The sequence below is a fragment of the Nymphalis io genome, chromosome 22 (assembly GCF_905147045.1).
Source record: "Nymphalis io chromosome 22, ilAglIoxx1.1, whole genome shotgun sequence".
Classification (NCBI taxonomy): domain Eukaryota; kingdom Metazoa; phylum Arthropoda; class Insecta; order Lepidoptera; family Nymphalidae; genus Nymphalis; species Nymphalis io.
The window spans coordinates 2,532,433-2,558,267 of record NC_065909.1 but is presented as its reverse complement, the minus strand read 5'-3'; the positions used below and the strand labels follow the sequence as shown (position 1 = coordinate 2,558,267).

The following is a 25,835-nucleotide window of genomic DNA, read 5'->3' as shown; positions in this document are numbered from 1 at the left end:
TATACTATATTTTATCTTACATTTCCAAACAATTTCCAAAAATAAATCTGACGTCTAGACTACATATATTACATACACATACATATTTTTCTACCATAACACAAATATTAATTTAAAAAAAATTATAAATAAAATACTTCCAACGTCTGAAGTAAACGCATGTTATATATGAAGTAACCTATTTTTTAAATGAAATATTAAAATAACTAAGTTAATGTGAATATCCAGAACGAGACATGCCCTCGGGAAATTAGAGAAACAATGAAGTTAGGCTTTTTGTGGCTTGTCGTAAATGTCTCGACGTGTTAAGTTCACATTTCGAGAAAAATTTGATGTAACATTAATCTTTAGAGTAAATTATTATCTGTCACAACAAATTAGAATCTAACGAAACAAATGCGTTACATTTCATTTTAAGACTAAGTCAGATTGTAATATATAATATTGGATGTGATACGAATTGGTATTAAATGTCGCTGGAGAGTATCTGTCATTTTTATATTAATCAATAATAATCTATATTTTTAATCTGGCAACAAGAACATTGACAGATAGTCTTTATGGCGGGAAACTGATAGACTTGAATTCTATTTACGAGCATTGCGGATTGCGTGTTGAGATGTAGTTCTTACAACATACATTAATTAAATAATTAAATTGTCATCACGACGCATCCGGCATCGAATTAATATCGAAATTGATGGTTGTATGCCTAAAGTGCTTTAACATTAGGTAAAAATAATAATAAATTATTCCTAGGCCCATATAGATTTGTAATTACGCATATTGTCATTGTTGTGGTTTTTTTTACTTATATTTTGTTTTATTCTATAGAAATGATGTTTGAGCTTATTGTGTAAGTTTAGTTTTTTGGGTAAATGGGCCGCCTGATGTTAAATAATCACCATCGCCCGTAGACATTTTCGCTTTAAGAAATACCAACCGTTACCTATATCACCAATGCACCACCATCCTTGAGAACATAAAATAAAAATAAAAAATATATACAAAGATATTTTGTCCCTTGTGCCTATAATTACACTGGCTCACTCACCCTTTAAAGCGAAAAACAACAAAAACAATATTTCTGTTTACTAAATATTGTGTTTGTTTGGTGGTACCTTCCCAGACGAGCTTGCACAAAGCGCTACCACCAAGTAACTGAAATCGGACTGGTTTTAAACCAAGAAGATCAATGAACAAAATGTACACTTTTAATTGACGTTACTTTGAATTCACTTTACCATTTATTTCCATCTCAATAGAGATCCAAATGAAAAACAAAACATTATCAAAGAATTATAACCTTTATTTAAAACGTGGTAAGTATTACTATCTCTTGTACGATTATTTTGTGATTATATTTAGTCCTATTTTAAACCTTAATGCTAAAGAAATAAGGGTTTATATATATATCTTTAAATAACCAACGAACTCTGAGAACATGGAATTAAAAAGGTAATAATTTATACAATAAATCTTTTACCATTTAAGGTGAAATACAAAAGAATTTACGCAAAAACGGACAATAAAGATTCATATTATATATATATAACAACATTAGGCGTTGATTAAGTTCTCTCCTACAAATAACACAGGTCTGCGATGAAAATGATTTTTTAATAAATGCAGGTCAATCGCGGAAGTACGTGGTTGCGTGGTAAACTACATGTTACAAATATTAACTTTTTTTATTGTATCACGTCACATTCTTTTGCACTTAAATTGAACAAATATAAGTTATTAATAAACTAAACCATTTAAACTATTTTTGCTTGACCAATGAGACAGGATATAATTTTAAAAACCGCGCAAATATAGCTTATCTCGATGTTTCGTCTGTAACAAAGCCAACACCACATGGAGCCGAATTACCCATACCAGTACCAGCTAACACTAAGAAATTCAAGTGCTCTTATTCAAGAAATTCAGAACAAAGTGATCTTCCAACTAGTGGTGAAATTTTTAACCCTACAAATGAGCCTCAACCTTTTAGCAATAACTGAATGATTTAATACGGGATCTCGGGTAGCCAAAAGATGCTGCTGAATGTCTCTAATCTCGCTTAAAAGAATACAATTTATTAGATGCTCAGACAACATTTACATCAATACCTGTAGCTCATTTAGTGTGTCTTAAAGAAACTTACGAAAACTTGAAAAGTGTTTTGGAAAAAATAAACCAAACACAAATAGTTAATTTGCGGTGACTTCAATCATTTGCATGCTTCTTGGGCAGCAGCAAGGTTATACAAAATTCCCTTGTTATATTTGTGAATGAGATAGCAGAGCAAGTCAATTACATTGGGTAAAATCAGACTGGAAAATTAGAACAAAATTAGAAGTCGGGGTAAAAGCTTTGCCACAAGATGGAAATACTTTTAAGTATATTTGTTCTTGTTTCCCTAGTTTATCTGATGCTAAGTTGAAAGAGGGAATATTTACGGGTCCTGATATCAGGAAACTTATTGAGGATGCAGAATATGAAAAATTCATGACAACCCTTGAAAAAAAATTTTGAAATGGCTTTAAGAATGTCATCCAATACTTTATGTAATACAAAAGATCCTGATTAAAAAAATATTGTCCAGGATGTGTTAAATGCCTACCAAAACTTAGGCTATAACATGAGTTTTAAAATTCATTTGAAATCACACATTGATTGTTTCCCTAAAAATCTGGGCGACTACAGCGAGGAACATGGTCAGCGATTCCATCAAGATGTTAAAGATATAGAAAGAAGGTAAGCAGGTCGTTGTGATGTTACTATGATGACAGACTATTGTTGGATGTTGTATGTAGATGAAGCAAAATTTCATAAAAGAAAACCAACAAAACGTATATTAAAAAAAACAACGTTATTATTAGTTGTTCTTTTTAGATGTACTATAATTATTTAATTTAATAGATACAGACATAATTGAACTTAGTAAAAAAATCTTAAATGATTTTCAATCATTTTATCAAATGTTTGTTTCACACATCAAAAAGCCTACTCATCTCATTATACTCATCATATGACTACTATTTTATATTACTTTTAGAACATTTATAAGAACAACAGTTTTTAAAAACAATTTTGGGAAAATTAATTTCGCGGACCTGTGTAATGACTTATGAATCTTCAACCACTACTACCGGTCCGGAATGTTGATTCTACCGAAAATAATCGGCAACAAATATAACCACCAATAATATATTATTTAAAAAATAATTGACGTAACTTTAACGGAACCAACCGAAGACTATAATAGATATTAAAATCGAACAGGGCTACTTATAACAAGTTAAACGATACTCTGTCTTCTTCTTACGAATGTCAAATCATTAACAACAGAAAGAGCGAAATCTGTGTTTAGCTAAACAGCTACTTAGCAACGTTTTTAAGTAAAGCCGTAATTTCTCTCTTTCTGACATTATTGAATTGACATTTGAAAGAAAAGACAGCATTGCCGTGAATGTGGTCATTTTCAAGTTGACTAGCCGCGCAGGACATGTTATAGTGCGTAAGTGTATGCGCAAACACAAGTGCACCCCCTAATAACCCACTCATAATCCGATGGGACGGCAAATCCGTTGGTCTATCGAAAACAGTTCAGACGAAGGATCATCAGCTTTCCGCGATACGGGATTGTAAGCACGAATAATATCTAGACTTTTCTCTGTGTCTGCTAACCTGAACCTCTTGACAGACAACCCAATAACTCTTTAAAAACCCGACCTTGAGTTTTAACCCAGGACCTCAACATATGTCAGCTTATAGGAACTAGATAACGTAACGAGTCAAAATATACATTTACGTATGTACCTACGAAAGCGTAGCGTTTCTAATTGTATATTAGAATAAAGTAATCTATATTTCTATAGAAAAGTGTTCTGCTTTACTCTAATTTAAATATTTAACGAGATCTATGAGCACAATATTCACAAAAATCAAATTATTGGACCATATTCAGCAGGAATTTGTATACATCGGCAATGTGCCTTCAAACTTGGGAACTAAGATGTTATGTCCATTGTATCTGCAGTTACACTGACTCACTTATACTTCAAACCGTAACACAACAATATTAAGCATTGCTGTTTGGCGGTAGAATATGTGAAAAATTTAATAATGAATTGATTAATAAAAATATGATTCACTGAGTAAAGAGAATTACACGCACGTATCTTTGTGCATCCAATTATTATATACTGATATCGATATTTGAATAGCGTAACAAGAACGCTGAAGCGCTTTGATTAAGTGCAACACAAATTTAATTCCACAATTCTTAATCGCTTAGTATGCTATAATTATCTATTTTGTTTATGAGTTTGTACTATAGTTAGTATATTATTTATTGGCATTTATGTATTCACATTTCAGGTACTTATATATTTATATGTCGTTGGTTACAAAAAATTAGTAACAGTTGATTTTGTTGTAACGGTGGGTTATGAACGCCGAGACGTAACAAGTCACGTGATCGGAATCGCTTGGAGGGGTAACTGTCACATTTTAATGGTTCAAGAGCGGTGAGTCGGAAGCTCAATGCATTACAGAGAGCGATACAGTTCGGACCTTCCAAACGGGACCGTTGGTTCATGCAACTCTGACAGTTAAAATATACCTACTTTGTGATTTGTTATTTCTGATTACCTACATAAAATACAAGAATTGTCATACTGTTCCTTTGTGGTTAATTGCCTGAGATCTACTCCATGAACCCTGTACCAGAAGCTCCTACCAATGACGGGCGTGTCGCTAATACGTCGCTGCCGCCGTCATATATATTTAATATTATGTAGATAGGATGGTGTTGTCTTTTTTACTTGAAGCATTCGATACTAGTCATATTAATCAAAAAAAAGTATTATGTATAAGATAAAAAAGTTGAAGTTAGTATTCGTTGATTTCCATGCAGGATAAATAATAATTCAATTGTATTAATTATCTATGTAACTTGATTGTCGAAAAAGTGTATCAAGTTTCTTGGCGGTTCTTCTCTTCTAGAATCTACAATCTACATACCGAACAGGGCTATTGTGGAAGAACAAACTCGAGACTCACCGCAGAAATCGTGAAACGTCACATAGTGATATGCGACATTGACCATAGTAACTATAATATTACGTATCAAAATAGTATATCATCATAACTCGATTGTCGACATCACGGGTGATTATTGAAGTGAATTCTCACAGAATAGCACTGCTACAGTAGCTTTAAATATAGTTAAATCTTGTAAAATTACAATTCAAAAGTGCCCGCAAAAGACTATTTGAATAAAGTATATTTTGATTTTAATGTAACTAACAGGAGTTTTGTTTATAAAATACTGTAATGCGTATAAGTATCTATTGAAAGCCCGGGTAACCGTTTAGTAATTAATTTCTATTTTCTGTCTATCATGTAGAATAGTATCCTAACATTATAAATGCGGAAAGTAAGTTTGTTTGTTTGTTACACATCCAGGTCTAACCTACTCAAACGATCATCATCATTACAATCACGTTTTCAAGGGTACACCTGACATCCCCCCCTACACCCACACCCGGGCGGAAACTAGTATTTAAATAAAATAATTAGATAACGATAAAATCAATTTAAGCAAATTCGTCACTTAAATTGATTCAAATTCACAATTTAATCCATAATTATTTATTAATAGGACATATCCGTACATATTTACCATAACTAGATTAATTCTCGAGCGAGATCCGGAAAATTACATCACATTAATGCGACGGAATTATTTCAATTTACTTAAAATTTACGCGTTAATTAATCTAATGATATCAAATCAAAGTGTAATAAATATAACAATATCGTTAAATCAATTCCGGACATTGACATTCTTTGTGACTCTCCCTCAATCTTTAGAAATAAGTTACTTAATTATTATAAAATGCATGATTAGTTATAATTAATAATTTTAATATTTTTTAATTATGATTTCGCCGATTGATTTTTTATTATAATAATGACATTATTTATTATTTAATTTTGACATTTTTTTAAAATTACTGACGATTTTTTGTTACTTTTAATTTGAATTTGATTAGATTGAATCTGTATAATTGTTTTGCTACTAGTACATACAAGTTATGTAAACTAGTACAGAGACCTTAAACTAAATCTAAACAAAAATATCCCTATTATTACGACGTCGAAGTAATTCTGGGCATGGGCCGCAATACTTATCCCTAACCACTGTGATGCTTTGAGTCTTATTTACTACAAATACTATTTCCGTCTGTGAGGGAGGCCGCCCGCGTGTGAGAGGGGAGGTGTAAGGCACCTCATAAGGCACCCATGACAACGTGAATGGAAAATTTGACAATGATCGGACGAATAGTTAGTTAAGATCTATAATAATATTATATAAATTCGAAAGTAACTGTCTCTCAGTTACGCTTTAACGACTAAACCAATGAACCGATTTTGATTAAATTTGGTACGAAGCAAGCTTGAAACTCAAGGAAGTACATGAGCATTTTTTACCTCTTTCATATCCTAGAGCGCGAGCGAAGTCGCAGTAGAAAACTAGCAAATATTTATAAAAAGTTTAATGAAACCGACTTTAAATCTCTTGGCTTATTAAATAAACGATTTTTTTGCTTGTATAATTAAATAAATCCATCTTCAATAAGACCGCTTCCTATCGACTCGTTTGGGCCACCTTCGCTTCTTCGTGCTGCTCGTAGAACTCTGCTGACACGGTATATTCTAGAACATAAAACAATTCAATAGGGTCGTTTTCTTTTCTATGACCCATAAAGTGGTAGTTAAAATTGACTTTTACGAGCAAAGTTGTGAATTATGTATTTGATTGTGTAACAACTATTTGTAATGTAGATTGGAGTTTTTTAACACGCTTTTATTAGCTTGGTATGTATACATGTAATGAAAACTTTGAACGTGGCTTTCACCCACTTTAAAACGTCTGATTGAAGTAAAACTTCGCACAATTATTTGTAAGGAGAGTTAAACTACGAAAAGTCGAGCTTTCGTAATATTTTTTCCAAGAATCTGAAAATCACTTACGTCAATAGTCTAAAGTTAAAGTGCAAAGTGCCGCTACTTACATAATAATATTATACACTATAACCTTCTCACCTAAATTCTAAAAGCAGAAAGACGCACACAAGTGTATTATATTTTTTTGGGCATATAAGTGTTTAAGACCACTTTTGGATATTTAGGAGGTATTAAAATGACTGAAACTATATTTATATATATTTTCCTGGAAGGCAAATTACTCTACTTCACCTGATGGTAAGTGGTAGTAGAGTCCAAACGCGAGGACTGCCAGTATAGTCGGGAAGAATGTTCTGCACTAGCTGCCGGCCCGCAAGATGCCTCTTCACGCCCCGTTTGAACTCGGGTTGGGTTGTAAGAGGAGGGGAACACGTGAGCTGATAAAGAATTCCATTTTATGGAAGTGCGACAAAAAAAAGAGTTGCCAAATTTCTTTGTGCGCGATGGAATAGATGTCACAGTTAGGCGGTGACACCGAGAGACAGCACGCGAAGACTTATGAAGGAAGGTGAAAGCAGAAATTAAAAAGAATAATTTCTCAGAGCACTCGCCGTGATACAGTCGATAGAAAGCGCTCAGCGCTGCTATCTCTCGACGCAATTGTAAAGGCTCGAGGTTGTTTGTGACCTTTACGTCGCCAATAATGCGAACCACACGTCGCTGCAACCGATCCAATGCCTCCAGTAGGTACTTAGCGGAGCAATCCCAAAGGTGTGAGCTATATTCAACGCAAAACCGTACCTGTGTTTTGTACAACAGGCACAATTGATATGACGTGAAAAAACGCCGCACCTAGATCAGAGCTGCAGGTTTCCCTTTTAAATTTAATCCCTTAGATTAAAGTCGCATCAACATGGTTTATTGATAAGGGGTCCTTATAGGTCAACTGATTTTAAATGAGTCTATTTTCTTGTTAAAAAGAACGACTTAAATATTATAACGGCAATGCCTTATCCGCTGTAATTAGGCATTTTTAGCCAACTTACATGCTTAAAGAACACTAATATTATAATAAATAGTAGTATAAAATAAACTCCTTTTATTTACCATATCAGCTTTACTAAGTCTAGCTACAATTAAAAATACATCTGATGAACAAAATAAAACTGACAGGAAACTAAAATTCAGCTCCATCGACAGAATAAACTTTACCAAACACTATTAGCATTTCCATCGCTTCGCAGCGAATTCAGCAGCTTATTTGTGGTCTCGGTCCAATTTAATTGGAGCCAATGATGGCCAATCAATAAACATTGGCCGGAGCATCGTTATTTAAAGTCAATAATATTTAAATTAAGCAACAATAAACGTTACTTGGTACTAAGTTTTTATCTATCGTGTTTATCGACCAGATTTTACACAATCACAACAAAGTCGTTGTGAAAGATAAAAAGTTTCTCATTTTAATAGATCAAGGTACAAGGTACTAGAAACACAACACTCAAGATATAATAATAATAATAATATCCTGGGAAATTATTCACACACGGCCATTTGATACCGAATTAAGCAGAGCTTGTACTATGGAAACCAGACAACTGATATACTACTTTTCTTTTGTAAATACATACTTATGTACATAATTACACTCAGACTCAGCACAATCAGGCATGTTCATGCACATAAATGTCTGTCCTGAGTGGGATTCAAACCCACAAATAGATATGATAAATGATATGTCAAATAATATGATAGGCAATTATGAGAAATTAATATTATATGATAATATGAGAAAAATCTTTATCCACTAACAATGCCAACGTCTAAGAACAGACACCTTCATTAACCATCAGGCGTCAAGTGGCCGATTTTCACAACGACTTTAATTTTATTCCGAAAATTCGAAACAATTAAAAGGAGAAGTGTAAAATACGAGAAATATAAATTAACAAATGATTTAAAAATATTTCTTTGTTTTATTTATTTTTATAACATGGGAATAAATATTTTAAAGTGAAAATTTAAACATTCGATTTTTAAATTCGGAAAAACAGGAATGTTGCGAGTTTCTAAGATTGGATTGTAAATGATAATTATTAAAAGCAATATGATTTAACTGGTATGATATTTGTTGATTTATTTACTATAATATTTATTGCATATAATAAAAAAGGTGTAGATAAATAATAATAATAATCACTGATTGATATAAGGATATTCATTTATATAAACTAATAGAATAAAGTCTCATCGACATTATTATCTAAAAACTATAACATTAGTTAAACAGCATCTTGAAAATTCCCTGGACGCTACACTTTAATGACAGGGTCACATTCACTTGCAGTGTCCTATATATCTGAATTCCAAACTTTTAGTGTGAAAAAAATCTAAAAGGCAAAGAAGCACTAATATCTTTGTAATATATATGGTTCATGTCCATTCCTGGCCGAATTTATATGGATCGGTTGCATATCGGTTTACCGCCGTAAATCTTATAAGCTAGCCCTAACTAGTCTATTTATATATCGACAAATATAATAAAATTGTATCAGGCCGATGTCTGTACATTATAGATATTGGAAAAAGCTAATGTGGGGTCTTTATTAAAGCAGCAGAAGCTAAAACAACAGTTTTTTAGAATTTTCGTCTGTCTATATGTTTGTACCCACATCACGCAAAAACTACTGCATGGAATTTAATGCGATTATCACCGATATATTGATATATATTGTTAGTCTAACTTAAAATATAGGCTTCATTTTACTGTAGAAAAATATCTTATTCCGATTATTTTTATTCGAGTCATAGTCATCGCTACCGTAATCGTAATCGTAAAAGTCAATGTCATCATATAAGTAATTGAGCAGCCGCGGTGCCCTTTCGAACGTTGGACATTAAACTCTATACTTAATTTATGTTAATAACTTATTTATAACAAAATTAAAATTAACGCGCAAGAAAAATTATGTTGGTGGTTGCCAACGGTGAGGCGGCGACGAAGAGATTTCGTGTGTTCCATTCGTATCTACCTATTTCTACTGCCAAACAGCAATATTTAGTATTGTTGTGTTCCGGTTTGAAGGGCAATGAGCCAGTGTAACTACAGGCACAAGTGACATAACAATTTAGTTCATAAGCTTGGTGGCGCATTGACGATGGAAGGGATGGTTAATTTTTTTTTTCTCGTGCCAATTTCTATGAGTGGTGGTGAACTATTGTACGATGTAGTGTGAGATGAATGTACGATGAGCCACTCACTCGTAGAAGCCATAAACAGAAACTAATAATAAATAATCGCATGAAAAAATAAGCAGGGCGTATGCTTTATGCATATATATTATTATATGCTGATTTCGACCACGGCGGCCAATCTCTAGTCTCAAATTAGCTAACTTCGCAGGACATATTAATGTGCACAAATGTGTGCGCAAACACAGGAGCACTCTCTTTTCCTTAACTCTCCTAGTCCTATGGGACGGCAATCCGACATGACCGGAAAGAGTTAAGACGCAAGACCAACAGCTTTTCGTGCTTTCAGAGGCACGGGATTGTACCCTTCCAACTTCCAGACTCCGGGCTGCTACTGAGAATTTTCGACATATAAACCACGACCTGGGATTTGAACCCAGGGCCTCGGGGTCTGCGGCCTTATACTAGACCAACGAGGCAGTCACATAACATTTATTGTATGGACGAATAGATCGATTGGCGAATGTTTGTGCTTGATTAAAAAATGCACGGGATAAAATCCTTATTTCACCAGTACGAAGTCGTTGCGAGCAGCTGGCCCATGATAAAATCATTCCAAATTCAAAACTGTCGACCATATTTTCTCGTATCGATTAATTGTCAACACAAATTTATATACAATATCAATATCAGACAAATGCACAATCTATATACGCTCACGATCAATTTTAACGTACGAATTTCCACATAGCTCGCCCATGGAAACGAAATTCAGCTTCATTTGCGTCGTCGGAACCAGGGTACGTCATTAGCATAACTGTTTCAACCGAACTTTAGTTTTACATACGGAGACCGTTGCTGCTATATAAGTTGCGAACGAATGAATGAAATTGTACAAATCAAAACCTCTCATCCGTTCTAATGAGAAACATGCAGTAATAAGATCACCGAATACAAAAAAAATGAGAATGTAATGTCAGCTTGAAGCAAAATATATATTAACGATAACGATATCCTTATATAAGTTTCTGTCCATTTATACATGAAATCTATTTTAGATGTGACAGTTTTGCGGAAAGCTTTTTACGTAGGTATTCAGGACTCAACGTCGATACGTGTTTCAATTTGAATAGCAACCGTCCCAGTGTAATAACAAGCAACACCTTAACAAATAAAAAAATAATATACTACTAAATTTATACGTCTTACAATGCTAATAGATAAAAAAGTGACAAGTTCGATCAAAAAAACCAAGCATTCATTTTTATATATAATATGAAAAAAATAGTGAGTGCCAAGGTACTCGCGAGAATTGATGTATTACATGTGAGCACATGTACTGATCTCACGCACACATTAACAATAACAAATCTTACGCTGACGTCGTCTGACGCTCGAAGTGTCAGATAGCTGGACCTAGCCCTACCCTGGACCGATCGCTCAGCTGTTTATACGTCAATAAGATGATGACTATTTGTTTCATTATATCAATCAGTTATTATCTTTTAGACGTGAATGATATTATAGAACTGGCAAGCTTCATAAACAATGAACTGAGCAACAAACAGATTCATTATCAAAACGCATTTCAGTGGAAAATGTAATAGTACAATGAATTCGTTCAAACCATTCGGACACCTAGCGTTGATATTCAGATAAAGTCCAATAATTTCGTGCATATTGTACGATATTTTAGGATATTCCTTAACATAATAATGCGAATATTGACAATGTTTGGTAATAAGAATTGTTTTCAAGCCTCTGTGTATTTATGGTCGTTACCAGTAACAATTGTCGTACTAACCACTCGAATAATTAATAAAAAGGAAAATTTTAAGAGCACTATTGATGTCCTACTGACAAATTTCTGCTACGGCGGATATTCTCAAGGAAGACAAGCCAACATCGCGAAACATATTATATATGTTTTCGCGAAACATATTATATAGTGCACAAGTGTGTGTGCAAACAGAGGTGCGATTTCCATTCCCTTGCTCTCATGATCCGATGGAACGGCAAAACCAACGCAACCCGAAAGAGTTCAGGCGTAGGAGTCCCGTTACTTGCAGAATCCGGAATATAACAAAATCTCAAAAACTTTTTATTGGAGCTCGAGATATGTGGCCTTATAAAGGTACTAGATCAAAAATGTGGTTGTCAGTTTAGAGCAAAATATACTTATCTTGCTGATTTTTTTTTTTGTAAGTCAACCCATTTTTGCAACTCGGCATAGGTTTCCTTTCTGCTTAGGACAATATTTGAAGATTATTGCACGAAATTTTTCGTTACGCTTGCGTTTTCTTGTTTCCACTAGATACACGTGTGGAATTTCATCCGATGCACGCAGGTGTCCTTACGATGATATCCGTCAACGAAAAACAAATTAAAAACTGAAAACTCAGACGTACTTACTTGGATTTGATCCCACTGACCTCAAGACCTCTTGGATCTTAATTTTTTATTATATGACATCTATCTACATGAAAAACTACAAAATTAATTTATTTTTTATTTCCTTCAATAAATTTTATCATTTTCTAAATCTAAAACGAAAATGTATGTAACGGGCTTTATATACGTAATAAATACGTTTTGGAAACCATCCGGGAATCAAAGTCGAAGCCTTCGTATTTCACTCGGCTTTAAACCGAGATCCGATGGGAGCTTGTAGTGAAAAATGGAGCGAACGAGTGCAAAACTATCCAACGATACAAAGTTCTTGTTAAAGACTTGATAACATATAGACATATCATTATTTTATATCAAAATAATTTATAGTAAAACGACTCGGTAATGTATATAATAAACGGTAGTTAGTTACACGGTAATATATTTATACTGCGACCACTACATTGCTCATTTCTTTTTTATTTCATATGACTTATTTATTATTAATAATAACTAGAAAACGTTCATTCAAGACAAAAAATTCACATGAAATAAAAATTGTGTAAAATAAAAATTACAACTTAAATAGGACAAAACAATAAATATAAGACAAAATATAAATTTTACAGAAAACATAAAAACAAAAAAATAATAATAAATTATAGATAGCTTAAATATTACTATTATTCAAACTGAGTTATTGTTGAGTTCAAAGCTGAATATTATATTTTTCACATTTCAACTCGCAAAACGACAAACATCTTCAACTGCATCACCACTCCCAAAACCCACAACATCAAAATTGATACAAACCACTTATGCAAAGTTATTAAACAAAAATTTCGTATATTATAAATTATTTTCTTAAATATAAGTGCGACTCTATTATTTCATAGGTCTATTTACATCGCGGTTAAGAGCTCCCTATCGTCCCGTTATCACCCTCACTTTCAATGTTTAAGCCCTATTTCACGTGCATCCTACCAGTACATACGACGGAACTAACCGACGCTGAAGATAAATAGCTTCACACTAAAATCGTCTTTATAACATTTACAATATGGTCAAAATTGGAAAATAGCTTTTATAACGTATAGAGCTGGCACGAGAAAGGTTAGAATCTTTACATTCTAATATACCTATTACTGTAAATATACCCTTGCGAGTTAAAAAGCCACGTGTTTATATGTTGAAAACAAGATACTCTTGGAAAAATCGACTTAACATAAATACTTTTTTTTATTGGCTTTTATTTAAGAGTATTATTAGTAAGTGAAATTATCTCATTAAGTTCAATGGTAAAAAGGGGGCGGGAGAAATCAGTTCGAGTAATTCCTGACCACATTCTCCGAAATGTATCCGATAGAAGACTGAGAGTGATGCAACCACACGTCGATGTTCAAGACTTCGGAGCCTAGACTCGACCAATGTGTCGTCTCCTATCAGCCTTCTGGCACGTCCCTGAATCAACTCTAGCGCCCGAAGGTGGTTCTTGGCAAAGCCATGCCAAAGGTGAGAGCAGTACTTCATACATGACCTCACTTGTGCTTTATATAAGCTGAGCAGTTGTTCTGGAGTAAAGTAACGTCTCACCTTGGCGAGGATACTAAGTTTTCGTTATCCTAACAATTGTAAGGATTTTTTGTATCTAGTAACATTTTTAATCCATACTAATATTATAAATGGGAAAGTAACTCGGCTTTCACGGCTAGAATACTGATCCATTTTTGATGAAATTCGGTGTGAATCAAGCTTGAACCCCAAGAAAGGAATTTTTTTTAATTTTTTATACCTAAGAACTAACCCTCTTAGAACCGGGCGAAAACTAATTATGTATGATTTAATATTGTATATTGTAATTGCTTTTTATTGTTATTGTTATCTTAATTAGTGTAATTGAACAATGTCGGTAACCATTACATAAATATAGTTTTATACATGCAACATTTATATACACAGAAATATACATAGATATATTGCTATAAACGTACACACAAAGACATATGCACACAAGTGCTTCAATATATATCATTAATAGTATATTAAGCGATATAATATGTGCTAACGGGTTATGTACTCGAAGACGGAACAACAACAACACTGAAGTTAAATTCGATACCAGTCGAGCGATTGAATAACTTTAAGCATGGTTCCATGGTTGAACCGAGATAGCCCAGTGGTAAGAATGCGTGAATCTTAACCGATGATCGTGGGTTCAAACCCGGGCGGGCACCGCTGAATTTTCATGTGCTAAATTTGTGATTATAATTCATCTCGTGCTTTACGGTGAAGGAAAACATCGTTAGGAAACCTGCATATGTTTAATTTCACTGAAATTCTGCCACATGTGTATTCCACCAAACCGCATTGGAGCAACGTGGTGGAATAAGCTCCAAACCTTCTCCTCAAAAAAAGGAGAAGAGGCCTTCAGCCCAGCAGTGGGCCATGCACAGGCTGTTACGGTACGGTATGGTGGTTTCAAGCACTTTGAATTATATATATAAAAAATATTATAGTAGATAAGTAGTAAATTATACGTAACTTTGTGGCGAGATAAGCAATACATACTTTTAACTATACGGAAAAAAAGTATATGAATACTAATATCATAAATGCAAAAGTATTTCTGTCTGTCTGTTACGCTTTCACGGCTTAAATACTGAACCGATTTTGATGAAATTTGGTATAAAGCAAGCTTGAACACCTAGGACATTTAGCTACTATTTAATATCTAATACTTGCCCTCTCTCCAAAACGCCAGCGAAGTGAATACTAATTTTCTATAGCTTAATAAAAAATATATATTAAGTTTAATTTACATTTCATTTCCATTGCTACAACAATAATTTAAAAATCGAAAAGCGTAAAACAACGTATTAGCATAGATTCGCCCCTAGCTGACAACAATTTCCAAGTATTTTTATTCATTTGTTTTGTTGTTACATATTTATTTGTTTTATTAGATCATATATATTTTTTCTAATAACACTAATAATATAATAATGATCTAATAACACCAACGCAGAATTTTTAAATATTGCCACATACAAACATGGAAAATAATTATTTACATACACTAGTATTCTTCCGCACAACGATGGCAACACCGCCGCCGCGGCCAGGCTTCGACCCCGCAGGCCTGGGAACTTGGCCAACGAAACAGCGATCTTGGGAGCGGAATAGTCGTGTCGGCTCACTGTCTTCTTCGTCTGATGCTAAAAGATTGTTTATTATTTATTAGATTATACTCGTACTAATTTTGACTGCCTCGTTGGTAACAAACAACGCCTAATCTCATTAAATCCAAAGCTTACAATACAGACGATTAAAATAATCATAGATGGGTATTATATACATCCCTAAATTTTTACAATGTTAAGGAAAAAAAAAGAAGAAAAAATATTAATAAAGAAATTGAATAAATTTACACTACCTGATTCCTTTTTTTTTTAAAAGTAACAGAGTAAATCGGAAGACATTATTCATCGTTTAAAATGGCGGCGATCGCGACGGCGGAATCTTGTCGCCATTTTGAATATAGACTAACAATTCTTACTTAAAGATAATGACAAGAAAATGTGCCTTGGTATACCTAACCTCAGTTACTTATATTTAATTCAAGCTAAACCTTCAACTTCTCGGGATGAATATATTTACATGGTATATATTCTTTAATAAAACTTCACGGATATTTTTGACTTTGCCTATTAATTAATAAACATAAATATATGCTTAACGAACTAATATCATTAGCGTCACGCCATTTCACTTGGATGTAGTAGCAGCCTGTAAATGACCCACTGCTGGGCTAAGGCCTCCTCTCCCTTTTGAGGAGAAGGTTTGGAGCTTATTCCACCACGCTGCTCCAATGCGGGTTGGTGGAATACACATGTGGCAGAATTTCGATGAAATTAGACACATGCAGGTTTCCTCACGATGTTTTCCTTCACCGAAAAGCACGAGACGAATTATAAACAGAAATTAAGCACATGAAAATTCAGAGGTGCTTGCCCGGGCTTGAACCCACGTTCATCGGTTAAGATTCACGCGTTCTTACCACTGGGCCATCTCGACTTTTTGTATGACACTTGGATATATTTTAATTTAATAAGTAACCCATGATTATCAAATCACTCGTAAACTTTTCTCAACTACTATTTCAGAAACAAAAAAATACCTAGGGTACATAACATATATACATATATATACAAAGATTGGCGTTCCGATTTTATTTGTTTCAAAATTACTTCATCAGGTAACTTATTCGTTGCGTAATATTTCACCGCTACAAAATTCAAGAGCTTATATTTTTGAATATAAAAGTGCTATTTTAAACGTAAATTTTATGAAAAATATGCAAAGTTAATAGATTTTTTAGAGGTTAGTAGCTGAATGAAATAAAGTGCTCTTTACTGTGTAACGTTATTTATCGTTATTAACGGCGTGCTTGTTTTAAAACACTTTTTAGGTAATTACCTTTAAAGAACTTAGCTTACATTCGAGTACATACCTAGCTATACACGTCAGCGAATTCGTCTACACAATATTATATGAAAAATACTATTCAAATATATTCGTTCGATTCCATTTTTTTTTTTTCATTTTTTTTATTTTTTTTTATTTATTTTAAGGACCACTAGTAGCTACTACATGTTTTAATGACAAATGTAAAACAATTTAGTGAAAATAGCTAACATGTGAAGCTTTTTAAAGTAGCCACAACAATTACAATATTTGTTTTAAAAATACATTAACACATAATTATAGCAACATGAGTAGAAAGATTAAAAAAAAAAAAAGTCCAAATTGGTACAAATTAAAGACCATAAAAAAATAAACATGCACTTAATAAAATTAAAATTAAAAACACAAATAGTTTGAATTGATATAGGTACAAATTAAAATTAAATAATTCATTAAATTCATGCAAAGTTTACGTTACAAAAAATTACTAAAAATATTCTAATTAATACAAAATAAAATAAAATTTAATTTATTTATTTATTTTATTTTATTAACTCTAAAACAATTATCATCATATCATCTAGGCATTATCAGCCATTCAGCTTTTGGGATAAGCAAATATTCATGGTAGCGGCAAAAGCTTCAAAAACACATTAGCATTTATATACATATATATTGAAAGGATAATAAGCTATACGGGCACAAATAGAGCTGACACCAGAGTTGAAAATATTTGTTATGGCAATCGATCTCTAATAACATATTAATAAGATGCACAATCGAATTCGCAAAATAAAAATACTATTGTCTTACAGGTATTTCTCATGCAATTTTTTATTGTAAAATTAGGTATGGACTACACATGGACTATGGTCATTGACACTGTAAGAAATTCACCATTCCTTCTATCACCAATGCGTCACCAACCTTAAGAACTGGGTCTTACTTTACTTACCCTTTATACCGTAACAGAACAATACTAAATATTGCTATTTAGCGGTAGAACATCTGATGAGAGGGTGGTACACAAAGCTCTACAACCAAGCTATACGATAATGCCCTTTACATATTAGGAACACAGATCAATTTCCTGTAAAGGTATTTTTTACGAATTATATTGAAAGTATTAAAATATTTGTTTTGCGATCTTGTTATCTACTGTCACATGGTCTGATGTCGCTTTAATTTTTACCCTTAATAATCCACGTTTGTAAACTTACATTCTCTCTCAGCGTGCTTCAGTATACCGCGTAGCTTCTGCTTGAAAATCCGTTGACTGGAACGGCTCCGGCTTCGGAAATCTGGATCCGCTTTTGACTTACTGTGGACGTTGCATTTTTTCTTTTTGATATTTTCGTTTGCGAATTTTAAAATCCTAGGGTTATGAAAATACTTTTTATATATAAGATTACTAAAGAGATAAGTTTTTTTTTGTCGTTCAAGGACATAATATCAAACAGTTTTGCATTTATTGTATTATATTAGGAAGTACAGCTGCTCAATTATTATTTTTTATACGAAATTGGAAGGCGAATAGGTAGATGGGCGTGATGCTAAATGGACACCATCGCCTATAATCATTTGCGCTGTACGAATTATTAATCATTCATTACATCGTCATTGCCACCGACCTTGAGAACTAAGATGTTATGTCTTGTGCCTGTAGTTACACTAGCTCACTCACCCTTCAAAACTGAACACAATATTTGTATTACTGTTTGGCTGTTGAACATTTGATGAGTGGGAGGTAGTTACCCAGACCCAGATTGAATGGCTTGGCTTGACAAAAGATGTGACGTCACGTCGTACGCAACTACTATAACAAATCTTATAATAATATTAAATGAAGAATTCTTGTATATATATTTATTTATATATATGTATATACTGTTTAGCTCGAAAACGACTCTCACAGCTTGGCACATTTTTTATTTAGATAACCTTTGGTTTTTAAGTATATCTTTAGGTGGTTCTTTCTCAAATATACACATATATAAGTAATTATTATTAATTGATGAGAAATTTTAATATTAGCCAATTCGAGTAATCCGTCAGTAATCAAATAATTAATACATAAGCAGAGTAATAAAAAAGTCGATAACATTTATAATTACTAACGACAATCGCCTTTTCTTCTTAATGTTTTCCACAGAACTAGATGTATCTTCCGTTTCCTCCGAGTCGGTGTACAGATACGGCAATTTACCCATTTTATTGAAACGCAACAATTTGGTAAAGTTTTTAAATAATCACGAAAATTATATAGACATTTCCAAGTATTAGTATTAATATATCTTTATATGTTACATCAATGTTATAATCATTTTTAGGTTTTATTTTCCATTTTAGAAATATATTATTGAATTAATTTCGCTATCAGACATTTTGAAATTGTCTGTGTGTGACATATCCAATTATAATACGTGGCAATATTCATAAAATTATGTAATGAGGTTCCAATACATTTGTCACATAATTTCGTCCACTGAATGCCAATATTGAATGCGTTTATATTATATGGTATATGCAAACCCGAAATTGACCCTAGACACTTTGACATTTGAGTACCCCACTCCAAAACTGTTATAGTAAAATTATATTATATTTAGCTGGGTGGGGCCGCTCGGCTAGCGGAGCCTCTTTGCCTTGTTGCCTAAGAATAAATCCATGCTTCGTATATAAAAGACAATATTTATATATATGCAATAATGCTATAAAAAATATATATCAAAACTACAAACGTGCAAGTATCAAATATATTTTAGATGAACACAGGTTCACTCTTTCTAGCATTATTGATTTGAGATTCGAAAGTAGATACAGGATTGTTTAACTAATCGCCCGCTCAACAACGTTTAGGCCGTAAGCAATTTCATTAATCGTGAATTTTATTACAATACAAGAAAACACAATATCAATTAGATATTAGCCCATATTTATCTTGTAAAATGATGATTCAAATTTGTTTTAAGGAACCTACTTGTATAAGAATACTTAACAGCCTATTCCAATCGAAAAAGGAGTAAATATAAACAAACCTGACATTTATGTATTCCATGCGATTTGCTTATAGCTCTGCTGTATCCACTACAAATACTTAATGATTAAAAAACCTTAATTCATAATAAAACACCATTGCACTTAACTACTTGTATCCACTTTAACTTTACTCCCAAAGTTCCGATAACAACTTCGTCGACATTCAAAACGCCATTTTTTTCACGAATCCATATTCAAGATCTTGACCAATGATATCGCGTCAATTCAATGTCAAAGTTGTTTTTTTCGTTTTTACCACTCTTGTGGTGTAAAAACAATTAAAATTATTGTCGCAATTGCTGGAAGAGATTATGAAGTCTGAGCCGCAGACGAAGACCTTAATACAAGTCAAGATATTTCTGCCGTAACTTATATAATGTATTTCTCAAAAAAAAAACAAGGTAATAACTAAATTTTATACTAAATTATTAAAGAAAAAGTGTCATTTTGATTTTTCCGCCATTATTCAGGCAAAGGTATCTATCTCCATAGTGCAGCCTAGTTACAATCTTTTGATGAAGACGAGATTAAAAGCAAAAGATATAACATTTAAAAAAAAAATACAAAAATTTTCAAATTCGGTATTCTATCTCTTTACAGGTTTAACTAATTTTAACTAGATTACATTAAAATTAATATCTTTTGTTCTATCTTTCTTAATAAGATTTGAAAATACTAATTAATTTAAATAAAATCACGTCGCACTCAAACCGACGGATGAATAAAAACTTCTTGAATCAGTCTTATAATGAATGCAGTATAATCAAGAGTATTAGCGTTTCCCTCCAAATACAAATTCGAATTTCGAATGCGAAGACTCTGAATTCAAATGAGCCTTAAATGCCCGCAATCCATTTTGCCGGTGCGTTAATACATTTTGTTGGAATTGAATTTTTTTTTTCCATCTGCGAAACGTGTGATACAAATTTAAATTTATAAAGTATGTTGACATATTAATTAGATTGTTTGTAATACTGATGTCTTTAATATATATATATATATATATTATATAAGTAATATTTTCTGTTGGTTTCTCGGCATAAATTCAAATGTATTTATTTTCATTACAAATATTTCTCAAACTATTTAATTTATTAAGAAATCTGCATTTTTATTCTGATTAAAATTTCTGATCTGAATGCTTAATTTTCGTAATTATCTCGACCATATAATAGTCGAGAGCGTAAAGCTATAACTATTAAAAAAAAATATACTGCGATAGAAAAATAATTTGATAAAATACTAGAGGAATATAAATAGGCAGAGACGAGCAAATAAGCTACTTTAGATCTTAAATCTGTAAGTTAGAACGGATTTGTTTATTTATAATCAGATTAGAGTATTAAAAATACTGGCACGTAACATGCACGCATATATTACACAAAATCTGAAATATAATTTTTAAACACGTTTAAATATCGAACGGGGCATGCAGGAAACAGAAATACTGAAAAATAAATAAAATAAGTATTAAAATATGGCAACTTAGCGCCATATAAGAATACTTATGTATATAGGAATATTAAATATATATACGGAACACCAAAGCGAGTAAAAGCCCGCGAGTCATGGTATAAGTTATCTCTGTTAGACGTTTTATTCAAATCCACTCAGTAGTTTGCGGGAATGATTAACAAAGATTCATCCTCACAAACTTCACCTCATCACACACGGAATAATTTTATTATTTATTTATTTCCTTACAATTCCGTCATTTTTTCATAAATCCAATGAAACAAAATATTCACATTTATATTAATTCGGTGGCAGTTATTTCTCGTGGTCATTTGCCCGTCCACCTACCTACAAAAAAGTACATATATATTTACGTAGTAAGTACATCAAATAATATTCGTAGTGTGTTAAAGTTTTAAATGATTAGTTCAACTAAAAGGCAGTAAAAATGTATACCTACGTCTTGTGCGTGACAAAATTACATTTTAAAAATATAATTAAATTCCGTGATTTTATACCACCTCTTCCGTGTTTCCATTTTATTATCTTCATGTCCAAGCATTGAGTCACATCAGATTTAATCTTTACTAATAAAATCGTTCGTTCAGTCTGACTCGACAGCCACAATGATTGTTAAGTCAGACAGATAAGTATATAAAGGCAATTGTATAGTAGGGTACGTTTATTATGTCACGTAAAGGTTTCTTGGAAATTTCTGGAAGGAGGGAAAATGGAGGAGGTAATTAACGATTCAAAATCAGAATACTCTAATTTGAAATGAGAATTATTCGACAAGAATTATTTTTTAATTAGTAATTATAAGCCCAACTGCGAGCGAAGCGGCACTCGAAAACTGTTATGAAATATAGATTGAAATATACTATATACTGTTTACTATATGACGAATGAGTGAATAAAATTTATTTATTTCTTAAACAATATCACTACATAGTATAAACAAGTCTCTCCTTGTTTGTTTGTCTGTATATCTTCTCAGGACGTGGTATTTTTTCCGAACTGGTGGTAGTTTCCCATTTTGCAATCAATAACTAATCGTAAGTGTAATGCTTCTATGTTGAAAAGAGAATTTCGATTTTGAACTACCAAAAGGATTAGGTTTTCACCAATGTACGGAGTGTTTCGCGAGGAAGGCTTAAGCGTACAATTCATTAAAATTTTGTGAAAATTGACTGAAATATAACGACAAATTTAGAAGATGTCGGAAATACATTCCGACTGGAAGCTTTACTTCCGTGTTAACTCATTACGGTTGTATGTATTATGACATAAATGCTTAATGTTAACTTTATTCTCCGTGCGAAGTAAAGACGGGTAGCTTCGGGTAGGCTTCTGTAATTCTTTATGAGAAATAAATTCTTTAACTTAGCTAGTAAGCAATAAATCTACAATAAACGCAGTCGATTAGAAGAAAAAAAACAACTAGTTATGTGAAATGAAAAATCAGCAGCACTTGCCTTGACTTGAACTCGTTATCTTCAATTAAGATTCACGAGTTCTAATCACTGGACCCACTAAGCTATATATTATAATAGTACATGATATTATATAAACCATTATTCAGAACAAACTCCACTTTGTAATTTGGTCGGAAATGAGGGGAGCGGATAAGAATACCGGTAAGTGCATACAATAAAATATATATTACTGCTTTTCGTCCATAACCTCGTCCTTCTTTGGAGTTTGAGCTTAGGTCACACCAAATTTCATCAAAATCGGTTCAGTGGTATAGTTCAGTGATATGCTTTACTGGTTGTAGAGTTTTGTGCAAGTTCGTCTGGGTAGGTACCACCCACTCATCAGATATTCTACTGCAAAACAGCAGTACTTGGTATTGCTGTGTTTCGGTTTGAAGGGTGAGTGAGCCAGTGTAATTACAGGCACGAGGGACATAACATCTTAGTTCCCAAGGTTGGTGGCACATTGGTGATGTAAACGATGGTTAACATTTCTTACAATGCTAATGTCTATGCGCGTTGGTGGTCACTTACTATCAGGTGGCCCATATGCTCCTCCGCCTTCCTATTCTATAAAAAAAAAGCCGTGAAGGACTATCGGACAGAGATACATTTTGTTACAAAACTAGTTTCCGCCCGTAGCTTCGTCCGTATGTGAAGGGACGTAGGTGCTATGTCGTTTTCTGTACCCCTAAGAACGTGTATGCAAAGTTTCATGACGATCGATTGAGGAGTTAATACTTGAATGCGTAACAAACAAACTCTATATGTGTATAATATTAGGTTACGAAGCGTTAGGTTCCAGCACTTCTTGATTATATATGGAACTACCTCGAAACGCAGCTGTGTTACGCGATTGTAACTTTAACATATGTATATGAGGGTGGTCTGGTCTCGTATATTATCGTCGAGCGCTCTATGTTTGTCATATAACCAGTATAGAATTATTTATTTCACAATGCCAAACAGAAGTGTTGCAAAATGAAGCTGTCTTCGTTTTCGGTCATCCGTTCCATAACATTGGCCCAACCTGGGGTTTGAACCCAAGACCTCGGGATCTACGGCCTAATATATAGCCACTAACGAGGCAATCAATTAAGTCCATAGTAACTCTATTGTGCTTGTCTAGATTTGAACCCGCGACCTTTAGGTACGATTCACGACTATCCATCGGGCAATAGCTATTGTGATACTTTGATAAAATTGTATCTATACAACATATTATGAATCGAGCCGCGCCCATCGCCTCGTCCCGACTAGTTTTGGAACATGCTTTAAAAGTTTGCCCCCATTTTGACTCCATTGTTGTCTCATAACAAATTCTATCTACATTCTGCACAAAGTTTCTAACTACACCGTTAGGTCTTAACTCTTCAAATTATTTACGTGAAACTCCAGATATGATTAGTCGCTCGCATGAGAGCTATGACAACGCAAGCGTTATTCGTTATTATAATATTTAATTAAATATATTATTCGAAATTTCTTTTCATCAGGAAATTGGTATAATTTAAATTTGTAATTGACTTCAAATTCGCCTCGCAAGGCGCCTTCTCCTTTTCCATTTGGTTGGATTTTATTTGTGGAATACCTCAGAACGCCTTCACTTTAGAACCGATTCGGAAAAATATTTTTTTATTTGGAAGGGTATAATTTAGTAAAGTCGGTTGTTTTTTTTTTTTTTTGTTTAAATGTTAACTATTTTGAAATTATAATGAACGGGAAAACACCCAAAAAACCCGCTATCGGGCCTATAGATAATGTTACAATCAGTCACTATCAGAAATAAGTAATAATATAAGTAATAATAATATTCTACGAAGAATATTACTATTTATTTATTATTATTTTTTATTATTATTATTAAGAAGAACCGGCACGATCCTTAGTAACTACTCATTTCCACCAACCTACCACCACCACCTTTTCCTGTTTGACTTATATACATAGTAGAATAGCCGATAATTTTCGTTTGCTAGGTGGTAGGGCTTTGTGCAAGCCCGTCTGGGTAGGTACCACCCACTCATCAGATATTCTACCGCTAAACAGCAATACTTAATATTATTGTATTCCAGTTTGAAGGGTAAGTGAGCCAGCATCACTACAGGCACAAGGGACATAACGTTTTCGTTCCCAAGGTTGGTGACGCAAGAAATAATAATAATAATAATATCCTAGGACATTTTTCACACACGGCCATCTGCTCCCAAATTAAGCTTGTACAGAGCTTGTGCTATGGAAACCAGACAACTGATATACTACATATACTATTTTTCTTTTGTAAATACATACTTATATAGATAATTACAACCAGACTCAGGACAAACAGATATGTTCATGCACACAAATATCTGTCCTGGGTGGGAATCGAACCCACAACCTTCGGCGTGAAAGGCAAGCATCCACCAACCACGCCAACAGGCTCGTCAAAATATTAGCCATTCCTTACATCACCAATTTCTATTGATGGTAATGATCACATCAGTTGTCCCATTAGCCCGCCCACTTACCTATAGCATAAAAAATAACAGTAAGAAAAAACATATTTTGATAACATACGAGTATATTGATATCCTCATTAAATACCAAAGAAAATTTCAAATATCTATAAAAACATTTCTCGGCGGGTTCGCTTGCAGGATTTTCTAGAGTTCTTGGCATAAAACAAAGCAATCTTCGCTATAACAAGCTGCTAACAGGTTACAAACTCTGAGATTAGTTTTAATTACAAAAGTAACTACGTCGGCGAGGATAATATTATCTACGATTGTTGACCTCTTTTAAAAATTAAAAAAGTAAGAAAAGAACACTAATGTTAATACTACATTGAATGATATTTAACAATATAGCATTATGTTT

The 25,835-nt window shown here is 33.1% G+C and overlaps 1 protein-coding gene across 1 annotated transcript; it reads right to left on the bottom strand.

The window, feature by feature from the left end:
- Window positions 1-6,538: 6,538 nt before the first annotated feature.
- Window positions 6,539-19,400, bottom strand: LOC126777122 (uncharacterized). Its single transcript, XM_050500018.1, has 4 exons — window positions 19,126-19,400; window positions 18,228-18,382; window positions 15,619-15,758; window positions 6,539-6,711 (listed from the first exon to the last, which is right to left on the bottom strand). Exons 1-4 carry the CDS (start codon window positions 19,215-19,217, stop codon window positions 6,628-6,630), a joined length of 471 nt encoding a protein of 156 aa, XP_050355975.1. The 5' UTR covers window positions 19,218-19,400; the 3' UTR covers window positions 6,539-6,627.
- Window positions 19,401-25,835: the final 6,435 nt, after the last annotated feature.